Genomic DNA, 12,097 nt, shown 5'->3' with positions numbered 1-12,097 from the left:
GACAATCCAGGATTACATTGTCGCTTCAATGCCCTCACATACTTTACATTTTGTTGTCCTCCAGCACGTGTGGGATGAGCTGGATGCCTGGCACAGCCGCTTGATGCTGCTGGAAAGCAAGGTGCAGGATCTTGCAGAGGAGCATCCTGATCAAGCCCACCTACTTATGGACCAACTCAACCAACCACTGCAGCTTTACCAAAACGCAGCGCAGATGACCGAGCAACGCACCGCCTTCCTCAGCAAGGTCAGGCATGCTGTGTTATATTCACAATGTATTGGATGCAGGAAAAGTGGTGATGAGAGATCAGGGAGCAGGAACCATCGGTTGACTTGTGTATCTTGAAAATGCACGACGTCACATGTACATCAATGAGGAAAGTGGCTTCTAAAAATCTGTTTATAAAACTGCCATTCTGCTTCCTTGTATTTTCGATTGTCAGATCCCCGCCTGTCTTCAGGAGTTTGAAGACATTCTGTATGGAGGCACCTGCTGGTTAGACGAGGCCCAGTCATGGCTCAGTGCGCCGTGCTCCTTCCCAACAGCCAGAGGCCTCCAGAATCATGCAAACTCCCTGCAGGTCAGTGATACCAAGTAACAAGCAAGCAAACACAAAAACACTTCTGATAGTCACCCTGTTTGACATGATTCAATATTGATGATAGTATCCACAAGCATTCTCATGTTAATGATGAATTTAATTCTAAATCCTGGACGACAGCTGGTCCTGGACGACTCTCAGAGGATCAGACATACCCTGCAGGACTTCAGGCCAGTGCTGGATGAGATCTCTGGTGTGTGTGACATCAGCACCCACGAGGAGAGGGTGAACCAGAATGACCAACAAGTCCAGAAAATGCAATGCAAGATCCTAGAGCTGCTGGAGCAGCTCCTGCAGGCTGTTGGGGTAAGACTTTTTATTAAAGAGAGGAGTTTCAGGTTTTTCGTGACCCCAAATGGCTGTGAGAGCAAACTGCTGTTTTTTCTTCTACATATTGGTTCCTGCCACTCAGATCTAACATCGTATGGGCAAATGTTCCTCTGTAGTGTGACCACATTTTGAGATTCAGGGCTAGTAAAACATGTATCAGTAGAAGGTAGGACCGCAAACAGGAGAGACTGTGCAACAAAAGTCCCCAGTCACCAACCAGGGATATTGTGGCTACACGGTGTGCATAGCAGAGACTCCAAAATGCATTTTTCCATGAATAGATTCAAGAGAAATGCAACCAGTATCATCTTGAAAACGCCTTGCCTTTGATCGACAAGACAGTGTTGTGGGCAGTTACATTCTTGTAGGTGGACGGAGCTTTTCTCCTATCTTTAATCAAGAAGTTGGTTTTCCATATTGAGAGCATGGCTTGTTGATTTCATGTTCAGATTGTGTGATGCTTTCTGTCCTCGCACTTAGATAGCCTCTGTTTGCGCTTGGATTTGCTGTGCTTCTGCTCAAACTGTATGCTTGCAGGCAGATATATTGTTGCTTGCAGATCTCCTGTGCTCCAGCTGCAGCCCTTCTCCTCACTCTCAGGCTGCTTCTGTTTGCCTGAGAAACGTCTGCTCTCAGATTGTTTTTGTGCAATAATCATAGAGTGTGCAGTAACACTGTTTAATTTATCCAACCATTAGAATGCCAGGTGTAGTGTAGACCAATGAAATGAGCCCTGCCTCATTGCAGGTGCGCTCGCATCACTACAGCGTCCCTGATGGGTGGTTACTCTTTAAACTGGTTTATCTACATCCGCCGCCAAAACTCTATTATATTGACGTCTTTGTCACTTTTGTCATAAACGGACAGTTCATTTGTATACCAGCGTGCCGCCCTTACTTTTTTCTTTTACCATAATAGCTACACTAGCCACCTGTTGGTGTGCTAGAAGGGAACGAACAGTGGTGCCGTTCAGTGGAGCAAGTATCAGTTAGTGGCACAGGTAGCCGGATATTTCACTGAGATATGCCACTGAGAATCGCTTTATGCCGGTCTGGAGTGGCGCCAGTCTTGCCGTTGCATGTGGTCCATGACCGCAGCAACATGCTACCACAACAGTCAACAGGAATACCACTAACGTTAACTACGTTAGCAATAACATATCTGAGTTTGAGCAGTAATCCAAGTGCAAGCAGGGGCCATTTGAGAGTGAGGACAGGGTTGTGAGTTGCCTGATATCAGACAGAATTGTCAACTCGTGGTCTGGACCCAAGTGAGGTTTTGAGGGAAAGCCTTACAGAATCTGAAGTGAAATCAAACTGAAGACCACACTAAAAGGAATAGAGATAGAAAGAAAGCTCCATATAGGTGGAGCATGTGAAACCGTCTTGATTATTTCAGGTAGTGGAGGAAATAGAAGGGGAGCTGAAGACCATGGAGAAGAATGTCCCGAAGATCAGAGCGATTTTATCCTCCACGGACGACTCGCACATAACTATGATGGAGCATCTTCACAACCGACAGGTGATTCATTGCATGCATTTATAATACTTGTAAAAATTATAATACAACTTAGTGCAAATTATTTTAATAGCACCGCACACATAGACCATGGAAACAAGGTTCGAAATTACTCTGTCTAAAAGAATCATCTTTATGTAAATGGTAAGTAGGTTGTGCATTAACTGTGATACTGAGATCTATTGTCTGATTGAGGAAGGAAGCATACAGTTCTTTATTATCCATAACATTACATCCCACAACCTCCCTCCCTATATCCACTAAAATATAGCAGTCGTTGACAGTGTTCTACCAAATATGAACGCTTCTAATTTTTATAAAAGTGTCACATAGCTGGAATAAAATAAAAAACATTGTTTTGTGTAAAAGGATTAAACTACAGCGGAGGCATCTAGCACAGATGTACAGAACAATAACACTTAACATTTCTTCTGTTTTTATAAAGTATAAAAGTAACAATTTGCATTTCTTTTGCCATCCATTCAGCGCCAACATGACTGTCATCAGAGTTAGTTATTTATCTGACAAAAAAATGTTGTCTTAATCAGCTTGTTCTGTTTCAACTTGAAGGTGATCCTGGCCAACGTGCAGTCAATGCGGAGGACATTGGAGGAGATGGAGAGATGCAAAGGAGAGCTTCACGTCCCACGGGGTGCAAAGGAGAGCCTGCTGGTCTTCTCCAGAGCCAGACTGCTCCTGCAGACGCTCGAGGAGCTGGAACAACTCACCAACCAACAAGCAGCGCAGCTGGAGGTACTGCATGAAGTCCGAACGCACCTGCACCTAGACAAACTAATTGATTTGATCTGTTACTGTAGAACAGTAAGGGGGTGAGATAAAAAGTATTTCATGACTGTGACTGAAATAAAGCAATCAAGGATGTTTGTTGTTGGCAACACGGAACTAAAGCCAAAAGTGTGTATCTTAATGTTTCTTTACAAAACAAACTCCAGGTTGTTCTGTATCTTTGTTAGTGGAACAAGTGTGCTGATCTTGTGTTTTTCCATCAAAATGTGTCACTTGTCACATTGTCTCTCTGTTTCTCTTGTCTCTCTCACTGACATAGAACAAGATTAAGGAGGAGAAAGAAACATTTAAGGATCTTGGCATCACCGCAGTCTCTCATATTCCTGAAGAAGTACATCAGCTCGACAGATCTCCACAAAGATGCTCAGTCCAGGTAATACAAATATCACAATCATAATAAGGTAGAATCATCATCAACACCAACTATAACACTAGTGTGACGTTTGAATTTGTTTTACATTCATGTCCTCTTTAATCGTTTTATGCTGACAATTAGCGACTGTCCCCCACTTTTTAATTCAACTGTTTTGGGAAATAAAAACCAAGTCAAGGATTCCCACCGGTATTTAGAAGGAACATCAAGTCAAATTTGTGAATTCTTCAAGGAAGTCAGGTTTGGTGACTTTGATTAATTCCCTCTGTTATCTGAAATTGATTGATGCTGCCTGGTAATGTCCTGTTAATATTCTACTGGGCAGGCTCAACTAAAATCCCTTATTAGTTTTTGGGGAATTATGTCATTATTGTCTTACTGTACATACCCAATGAGTGGCAAACTGCATATTGTATATTTTGCAGGCTATACATAACAATCATCTGGAGTCAGTTTAGCTCAGTAGCTTTTGGATGTCTGTGGAATCACATTCAGATCACTTTAAGACTGCGTTAGCAATTTAAAAAATAAAAGTTTCTTCCTGGGTGAGAAGATCAGTAATTTATTGATTTGTTTATTTTGAAACTTCCCCCAAAAAATGAACAATCATTTTAATTAAACATGTGTTCACTAAATGAACTTGCATCCTTTCATCAGAGTCTATAAGTCAAGTTTTTTTTTTTGATGTACAATATTAGGGTTTTACCTATTAAACGGACAGTTGACCCCAAAATCTAAAATGCATATTTGTCCACAGACCTTGTTGGGAGCACTTTCATGTAGAAACTATTTTCTTTCAATCATAGTTCCTGCATTAAACCGCTCACACCGAGGTCTGTGTATTATCTTGAGTAACCAGGTCCCATCCCATTATATTCGAGAGAAGGTAGACAGCCATAATAACCATATTCATCTTTATTTATACAGCACATTTCATACAGACTCTGTAGCTCAAAGTGCTGTACATTTGAAAAAAAAAGTAAAACGGAAAACCTTCCTTTTACAGAGCATGTTTTTTTAACTCACATTTTAAGTGCAATTACAAAATTGACGTTTTATTGAATTAAAACTTATAGGCATAAAATAGTTTAAATACACAAAAGATCATTTGAAAGACAGATGTGGGACTCTGTGGACTATTCGCAAGATGTCTCCAAAAAAAAGTCACCTCACACCAAATCAATCTAGATTGATAGATAGCACGACAGGTAAATGGAAAAATATGTATTTTTGATTTTGGGCTGAACTGCAAGGCAGTAGAATTACTCTATAAAAAGTACTTAAAATCACATTTGTCACGTACCATATAAAATGAAAAGATGAGAGAGCAAAAACGAGTGTATGATTGCTAATGGAGTCGTGCTGGTAGCAACTATTATTGATTGAACATTACATTCAGGAAAAGTTTTATATCAGATAATATTCATTCATCATTGGAAAGAAAACGTATCGGTCCATTTCCTTTTTAATCATACTTTTTCATCATATCATTCACGCTCGTCACTAAAAGCAGGAGGCTTTTGAGTTGTCTAATTCAGAGGAAGAGGAGGATGAGGAAAACAGGAGTTGTCACTCGTCGTCCTCCGACACACTAACTAGCAGTATTCCAGAGGTAAATCTAAAATATAACTGAAGCCCAGGAGAGCATTTTTCTGGGTACCTCCTTGATTTTAGGTTTCATTTCAAAATGTCACACTTTATTATTAAAAATCACTAGATTTGACTCATCAAATATTTCAAACATACACACAGTGCTAATTCTATGTGCTTTGGAATGAAACTAAACATTTCTTGGGCTCCTTTTTCTCTCATATTTCCCTCTTTATTTGTGTTTTGATTCACTTAATAATATCCAGCTTTCATACTGCCTCTCTCTCCTGTGGTGTGGGGGGTTTTAGCAGATCTGTGCATGTTTATTTGAAGCTGTGTCCGGCAGGCTGTCCTGTTACCCGATGAATGCACTCTGACGCTGTCAGAAGCAGCTGCTTGAAATATGGTGCTCCTCAGAAACTCTCTCTTCACACACACACACACACACACACACACACTGACAATGTCATGTATTTATGTGTGTACGTGGATGCCATTTGCATTCGTATATTGATATGGTTCATGTGTCAGGACCCAGAGGAAACACTCAGCGCTTCAGATGTGCAAAATGAGGACATTGCAGAAATTAAGCTACTATCAGAAGTTAAGGTAAATACAATTCTTTGTGTCAGAGGCTGGACTGTTGAGCACTTTGGTCATTTATCACTTTTGTTTTAAAATTCTTAACTTTGAGTTTTCAAAAACCCTTTGTTATTATCTGAATAAGTACACACTTACTACATTAATATGACAGCAACAATGATAGTGAGATTCTTCCGCCCTTGTCTTTATTCACTGACTATTACAGAGACTGGGGATTTTCTGTAAAATCTTAATCAAGCTTCATTGTCATTCAGGCACTGGAGAGTTCGGCTGGTCTGTTTTCCTCTGAAGTGAAGACGAGCTCTAAAGGTACTGAAACCACCGGGCTTTTGTCTGAGAACCCAAGGCTTCATACAACAGAGTCTGAATCAGAAAATGTTGAAACTGGATTGATGAAAATGGATTCCATAGTTGGCGAAACATTGAGTCATGAAACTGTGACAATTGAGCCACTCATCGCTGCAGCCAGTCGAGCAGTTGAAGACGAGTTTACTGCTGGCGCTGCCAAACTGGACTCACCCGGATCACCAAAACACGAAACTCTCGTCACCGACCCTCATGCAAAGTCCCTCCAGACAGCAGCTGCAGCGGAAGACACGAGACGGATTCCTGCAAGACCTAAAACTCCATTTACTGCCCCAAGAGGATCTGATGGGTTTATAGAGGAAGCAGATGAACATCTGTCTTCATCAACAGCTCCACATCAAGATCTGGTAAGAAAAGAGACGCCCTTTAAAATCACTTTCCAACTTTTCCTACAATGTACACACCTGTCAGTGACATCCAGCTTTGAAATGAGGAGAATGATAAATTGTTTACGTGTGTAGTGATGAGTCAACACTGATTATAACCCTGAATGTGAATTATGTCTCATGTGATGTTTCCTAAAAGTGGCATTCAAATAATACACAATAGAAATGGTAAGAAAATTGCGAATTTTTCTCTTTTCATTATCTCTTGATTCTCTTCGATGTCCAGGATACTCTTAATGTGCTGAAGGAGCGGAGAGAAGTCAGCACCAGTCATCAAAGTGATTTGCTGGAAGAATCTCATCAAGCTCAGGAGTCGTCTGAGGAGCCGATCAGGTAAGCGAGTGTCAGTCATTGGAATTGATGTTTTACAACTCACATAGGAGACCCTAGACTCAGAAATACTGTGTGTTCCCTTTGTTCCCTAGCTTGGCTGGACACGAGGAAGATGACAAGGAGCAGCTAAGGTGGAGTCGGCTTAATATCCAGATCTCCCAAAAACTGACCGCTTTGAAAAGAATGAAGGAGGGGCATCAAATGGGCTCAGAGGATGGAGGGACCCATGAAAAGGTAAAAACAAAACAGAAGATTAAGAAAAAGATTGTTTCAGATTTTAGGATGAAAGGAGGAGACGTGATGCGGATGAGATGGGACCAGAATGGAAAATAATTTCAAAGAGGTGTATGCCACAGTCACATCTGTTTCCAGGTGGGCTAAACATTGTTAAAGCAGATACTGTTGTAAAGGATGAGGAGGAGAAGATTGTGTCCTCTGTGCTGACACTCCTTTGACTTTAAGAGTTATAAAGTTCCTATAGTCTTATATATTGTGTTGTATAATGCGAGGGACCAATAGCAAGAACCTTGCAAAGTGTACAATATCATTGGTTGGAATTGAAGGGAAATGATCAGGGCGATACCGTATGGGATTGTTTTTTCAAAGCTTCTGTTGAGGTTTTCAAATGAAGCTTTGAATGTCTGCCGTCATATATTATGACGTCATCACCCTAGGAAAGAAAGAGAAAATCAAAAAATAAATTGATTCATCAGATTTAATGAGTTAGTCTATTATTATTAAATCATTTTTCTTTAATGAACATACGTAACTCTTCAGTGCGTGCCTCTCTTTGTGTGCGGCGAGCGGGAGAGCAAACAGCTTTTTGAGTGCGATATGAATGTTGTTTTTGAAAGGCTTAACACTTTCAACAAATATAGATTGAAGCAGAGTATTTTATTGAATAAAAAAACATTCTGTGAACTTTGGAAATTATTACATCTATCTCTCTTTTCCATACATTTTGACATTTCTGATTTTACAACCCTTGATCACATAAGTCAGAGTCAGTCCTACGCAGCCACCACTGGAATGTAACTGTATAATACTAATATTATTAGTGTAGCCTAATCTTTATCTGCAACTGTGCATGAATGCCAGGTTTTGCAGCATTCAAATGTTAATTAAGAATTTGAATGTCAATGTTATGAATGAATCGCTGAAGCTTTAGAAGGTCCTCCTTGGATGTTAACTCCTTGCATCCTGTCCAGTTATTCCCTCCAATGCATCCTTTCTTTTTTCCTCCACTCACTGTGAAAATGAAACCAAAAATTCCTGTTTTTGTTTAGGAACCAGAAAAGGAGCCGATATCAACCGGGTCTGCTTCTGCTTTTCTCCAGCGGACACATGAGTCCATCGCCATGATGAGACAAATAGTACGTACCACAGTAGATGAGGTTAAATATGAGCATACATGTGTATACATATTCAAAATGACTTGTTTGTAGACGCAGAGTGATAGTGATCGCCATGCGTTTGATCATTTCCCAGGTGAGCTCTCCAGGTGTAAATGAGGAGTTGTATGAGGCTGCACGGAAGGTCCTCCTCTGTCTGGATGCTTTGACCGACCTCCTGTTAACTCCCGGTGAAGACGACCCCCAGCTGAGGCTGCTACAGCAGGAGGTGACCGACCATAATGCTTCTCAAGCACACAAATGTAGTACAACTAACACAACTGCACATTAACGTGTCTTTGTATTATGCAAATACTACCAAAAAAAAAGGACGGTATTTTTTCCACCTCTGATTCTAAAAGCTCTGTTTTTGTGTTTCTGACTAAACACCTGCGTAGTGCGTATCAGCTGAGCTGGTGACTCTGTGTGAGATGTTGAGTAAAGTGGAGTCGGGGACCAAACCTGCACTTTTGAGGGAAAGACCAGAAGCTCTCCGCTGTTTGACTTCCCTTCAGGATTGTTTACAGATGGTCCAGCTGGTCTCCACCTCATCCCACAACCAGCTCATTGAACATCTGGGACACACATACCAACATCAGGTTTGAAATTCAAATCATTCCCAGAATTTGATAAATTCCATTAATATATTATGTCTTTTCTCACAGCAATAATAGCCATTTGAAATGTTTGTTGGCTAAAATTTGGCTTTTATAGCTTTGGAATTGTATTATGCTTAATGGCTGTAATGTATTTAATTGGAATTCTAATAGGCAATGCAATCATTTGGATGCCATCTATTTCTAATTATGTGTGTGTGTACATCGTCTGAACCAGTAATAGAGAGTTTTATAACTTCAAATACACAAATTTGTGGTACCGTATTTGTACTTTGTATTTCCATTTTTTGCTAATTCATACTTATACATCACTACAATTCAGAGGGAAATTGTATAGTTTTTACTGCAATTATTTCACAGATACAGCAACTAGTTACTTTACACATAAAACATGCATCATATTTCATTAACATCATTCAATTGTCTCCCTCACAACCAGAAACCACATTTAAAATGCTGCTGAGACAGCAATGCATCAATAATGATAATCCAATAATAATAAATAATAATATACCACTGTTGTGAAACACCACTGCTTTTTGTCACACAGGAGCATGCCTCCAACCAGCTGTTTAACTTGGACGAGTTTGAACGAGGACGAAGTGAGATGTTCCCCAGCATTAAGAATGCTCCCAGTTTGGAGGTAACCAGTGCTTTGCAGCTTTCTTTGTGTGTTTTTATGCACGTTTGCCTTTGTATATGTACACTACTATAACATGCCAAGTAAATACCTGTCTAAAACATTCTAATTAACTCTCATAACAACAATATTACATTACAAGCACGGATAATTGGAGAGCTGTTAAAAGCTATAACTGCTACATTATCATTTCTGCTTTTAATTACACATGGAAAAATGACCCATAGCTGAAAAAACTGCATTACACCAGCCCTAATTACAGACTAATGTCAAAGTAGGAGAGATGTAGGATCTGAGTTTCAAAAGTCAATCGTATTTTCCTTCAACTTTATGCTTTTCTGTATCTCTCAGCAGTGTGTGCTGGGCCGACATCGGCGGGAGAGTCCAGGGGTAAAAGCCAAGCTACAGCAAGCTTCCCGGTCCTTACTTCAGGGGATAACTCGCCTCTTGGAACTGGGTGAAGAATGCACAACAGAAGGGCAGATGAGCCATGTTGATAACTGCAGCCAACTTCAAGCCGTTCTCTGCAGACACCAGGTATCTCACTGCTCTTTCAGCAAGTTCTTCAACAAGCAAGCAAAGACTTGATTTAAACCAGGCACTTTCCCAAGAGTGCGTAGAGGCCTCTTGATGGTTTTCAAAGAGACGGCCAGTAAAACAATTAATGATTAGACTTCACCCAACAATATTCAGACCTCAGTCACAGTCGGTGTCTGTTTTCATTGCCCTGTCTGTCTTTATTTATATCAGGCCTACTGTGCAATTATTTCACTTCACTACTGTCATAAATCTGGTTTCTTGGTGATCCAGAAGCTCCTGCGGGTCCTCGGGTCTCAGTTGGCTTTTGTGCAGCATCTGTTCCAACGTGAGCCAGAAGCACTCGAGTGTCAAGAGGATGAGCGGGTACAGCTGGAAGTCAGAGCCAAAGCTTTGCAGCAACAGGCTCTGGAACAGAAAGTGGCTTCTCAAAGGAGGATCCAGGTTTGTAGTACACATTTGCTGAGGGCCATATGAATTCATACATAAAAAAATCTGCTTTTTTAATGTAGAATACTTGGAAAACTGTTGAAAATCTTGTATTTGGTGCTCAAATGTTAAAACGAATGTGTGGGTTTATGGTTGGACCTGCTGTAGGAGTGGACCCGCTGGGAGGATGATTTTGGTCGACTTGGCGGGCTGTTGGATGGTTTTGAAGCCTTCATCAGCAGCGGGGAACCAGAGGGAGACGGCGTGATGTTAGCTCAGCACCGACAAGCCGCCTGCCAGGTAAACCCTGTCACACAAACATATTGAATTTTTTTGCTGTCTCATCAGACTTCTGCTATTGATTTCCAACATTTCCCAGCATGCCTCGAACAGCCTCTAGACAACATGAACTACTGTATATATGGTTCATTTCATGGGAAGGTGTTGGGAGCTGAGTGAGGGCAAGAGAGGAAACTTTTTTCGATACTTTTTTTGAAACTCAACATGATATGAGGTCTTTTGTGTCGATGTCTCTCCTTGAAACATGAGCTGATTTTTAACATTTGTGTGAGAAGAGTTCCTGAGCATTCTTTGGTATTTGAGGGACACATTTGAGGTTAAATATTGATGTTTGAGATACTGCAACAAAATTGAGTCATTGGCCAGTTATTCACTTTAATTAAAAGAACCAAACATCAAATACCAACATGGCCAACAACCAGTTTTAGGATGAACAAATGTGGATTTTTTCTTCCTGCATTTTTCTTCCCTTTCTTCTCAGATTGGCCCGGTCAGGAATTTACGTCGTCACCATTTTTTATTTCTCTGTCACCTCCAGACAATGACATGGACATTGGTAAAGACAGTAGACATATGTCCTTACCAAAATCCAGCGACTGATATCGCATTCATAGTTTTTCAAATGGCAATGTCAGATTGGATGGGACAAAGACATGCGTAGCTGATGCATAGCTGTGGCTGGAGTTAGTTGGAGGGGCATGGATCAATGATATTGTGATGATAGTTTAGTTGGTTTGTTTCCTGTGTTCATGTTTCTTATTCCCTCTCTCTTCTTTTCTCCTTTTTGTCAACCTCTGCTGTTTCTATGTTATGTTACGTTTCCCAAACTCATGCTCTCAAGCACCATTTTCTCTCCACCAGTCGGCCCATGCTCTTTCTTCAAATGTTAATGTGGTGTTGGCTTGTCAACAGAATCTGACAGAGTTTGATGTAAACTCAACATAAGCACTGTTGGTTCCCCTTTTCCCTCAGCAAACACTGGTCCAGCTGGATGACAGCAGAGCTGCTTTAGGACTGCTCCTGGATCAGAGGAAGGCGCTGCAGACAGATCCAGAGTTTGCTGCCAGAGTTGGTCACGCAGGAGGCGCTCTGGAGCTGCGATGGCTCGGCGCCTACAGGCGGACAGAGCAGGAGAGTCGACGCTGCAGCGATATCCAGGACAGCCAGGACAGGTGGGACAGTCTCAAAAATACCAACATCCAATTTATGTCACAAGAATAAGAAGACAGATTATTGGCATCTTTACAGTAAAGAACTTTATTATCTATCAATGCA

At 41.0% G+C, this 12,097-nt stretch overlaps 1 protein-coding gene across 1 annotated transcript in view; it reads left to right on the top strand.

Moving 5' to 3' along the window:
• syne2a (spectrin repeat containing, nuclear envelope 2a) overlaps positions 1–12,097 on the top strand; it is a 79,568-nt gene that overhangs the window by 38,108 nt on the left and 29,363 nt on the right. Inside the window, exons 60-78 of the mRNA XM_076084240.1 lie at positions 65–247; positions 444–581; positions 723–908; positions 2,331–2,453; positions 3,021–3,203; positions 3,517–3,630; positions 5,141–5,242; positions 5,752–5,829; positions 6,078–6,536; positions 6,802–6,908; positions 7,001–7,142; positions 8,195–8,302; positions 8,397–8,528; positions 8,698–8,898; positions 9,467–9,559; positions 9,908–10,093; positions 10,367–10,537; positions 10,691–10,822; positions 11,795–11,994. Coding sequence (XP_075940355.1) covers positions 65–247; positions 444–581; positions 723–908; positions 2,331–2,453; positions 3,021–3,203; positions 3,517–3,630; positions 5,141–5,242; positions 5,752–5,829; positions 6,078–6,536; positions 6,802–6,908; positions 7,001–7,142; positions 8,195–8,302; positions 8,397–8,528; positions 8,698–8,898; positions 9,467–9,559; positions 9,908–10,093; positions 10,367–10,537; positions 10,691–10,822; positions 11,795–11,994 — 3,038 coding nt within the window. The remainder of the gene's footprint in view (positions 1–64; positions 248–443; positions 582–722; positions 909–2,330; positions 2,454–3,020; positions 3,204–3,516; positions 3,631–5,140; positions 5,243–5,751; positions 5,830–6,077; positions 6,537–6,801; positions 6,909–7,000; positions 7,143–8,194; positions 8,303–8,396; positions 8,529–8,697; positions 8,899–9,466; positions 9,560–9,907; positions 10,094–10,366; positions 10,538–10,690; positions 10,823–11,794; positions 11,995–12,097) is intronic.

This window comes from Anarhichas minor, unplaced genomic scaffold, assembly GCF_050575085.1.
Source record: "Anarhichas minor isolate MPS153535 unplaced genomic scaffold, ASM5057508v1 ptg000136l, whole genome shotgun sequence".
Lineage (NCBI taxonomy): Eukaryota > Metazoa > Chordata > Actinopteri > Perciformes > Anarhichadidae > Anarhichas > Anarhichas minor.
The sequence above is the reverse complement of the archived record's forward strand: the minus strand, read 5'-3'. Positions and strand labels throughout refer to the sequence as shown.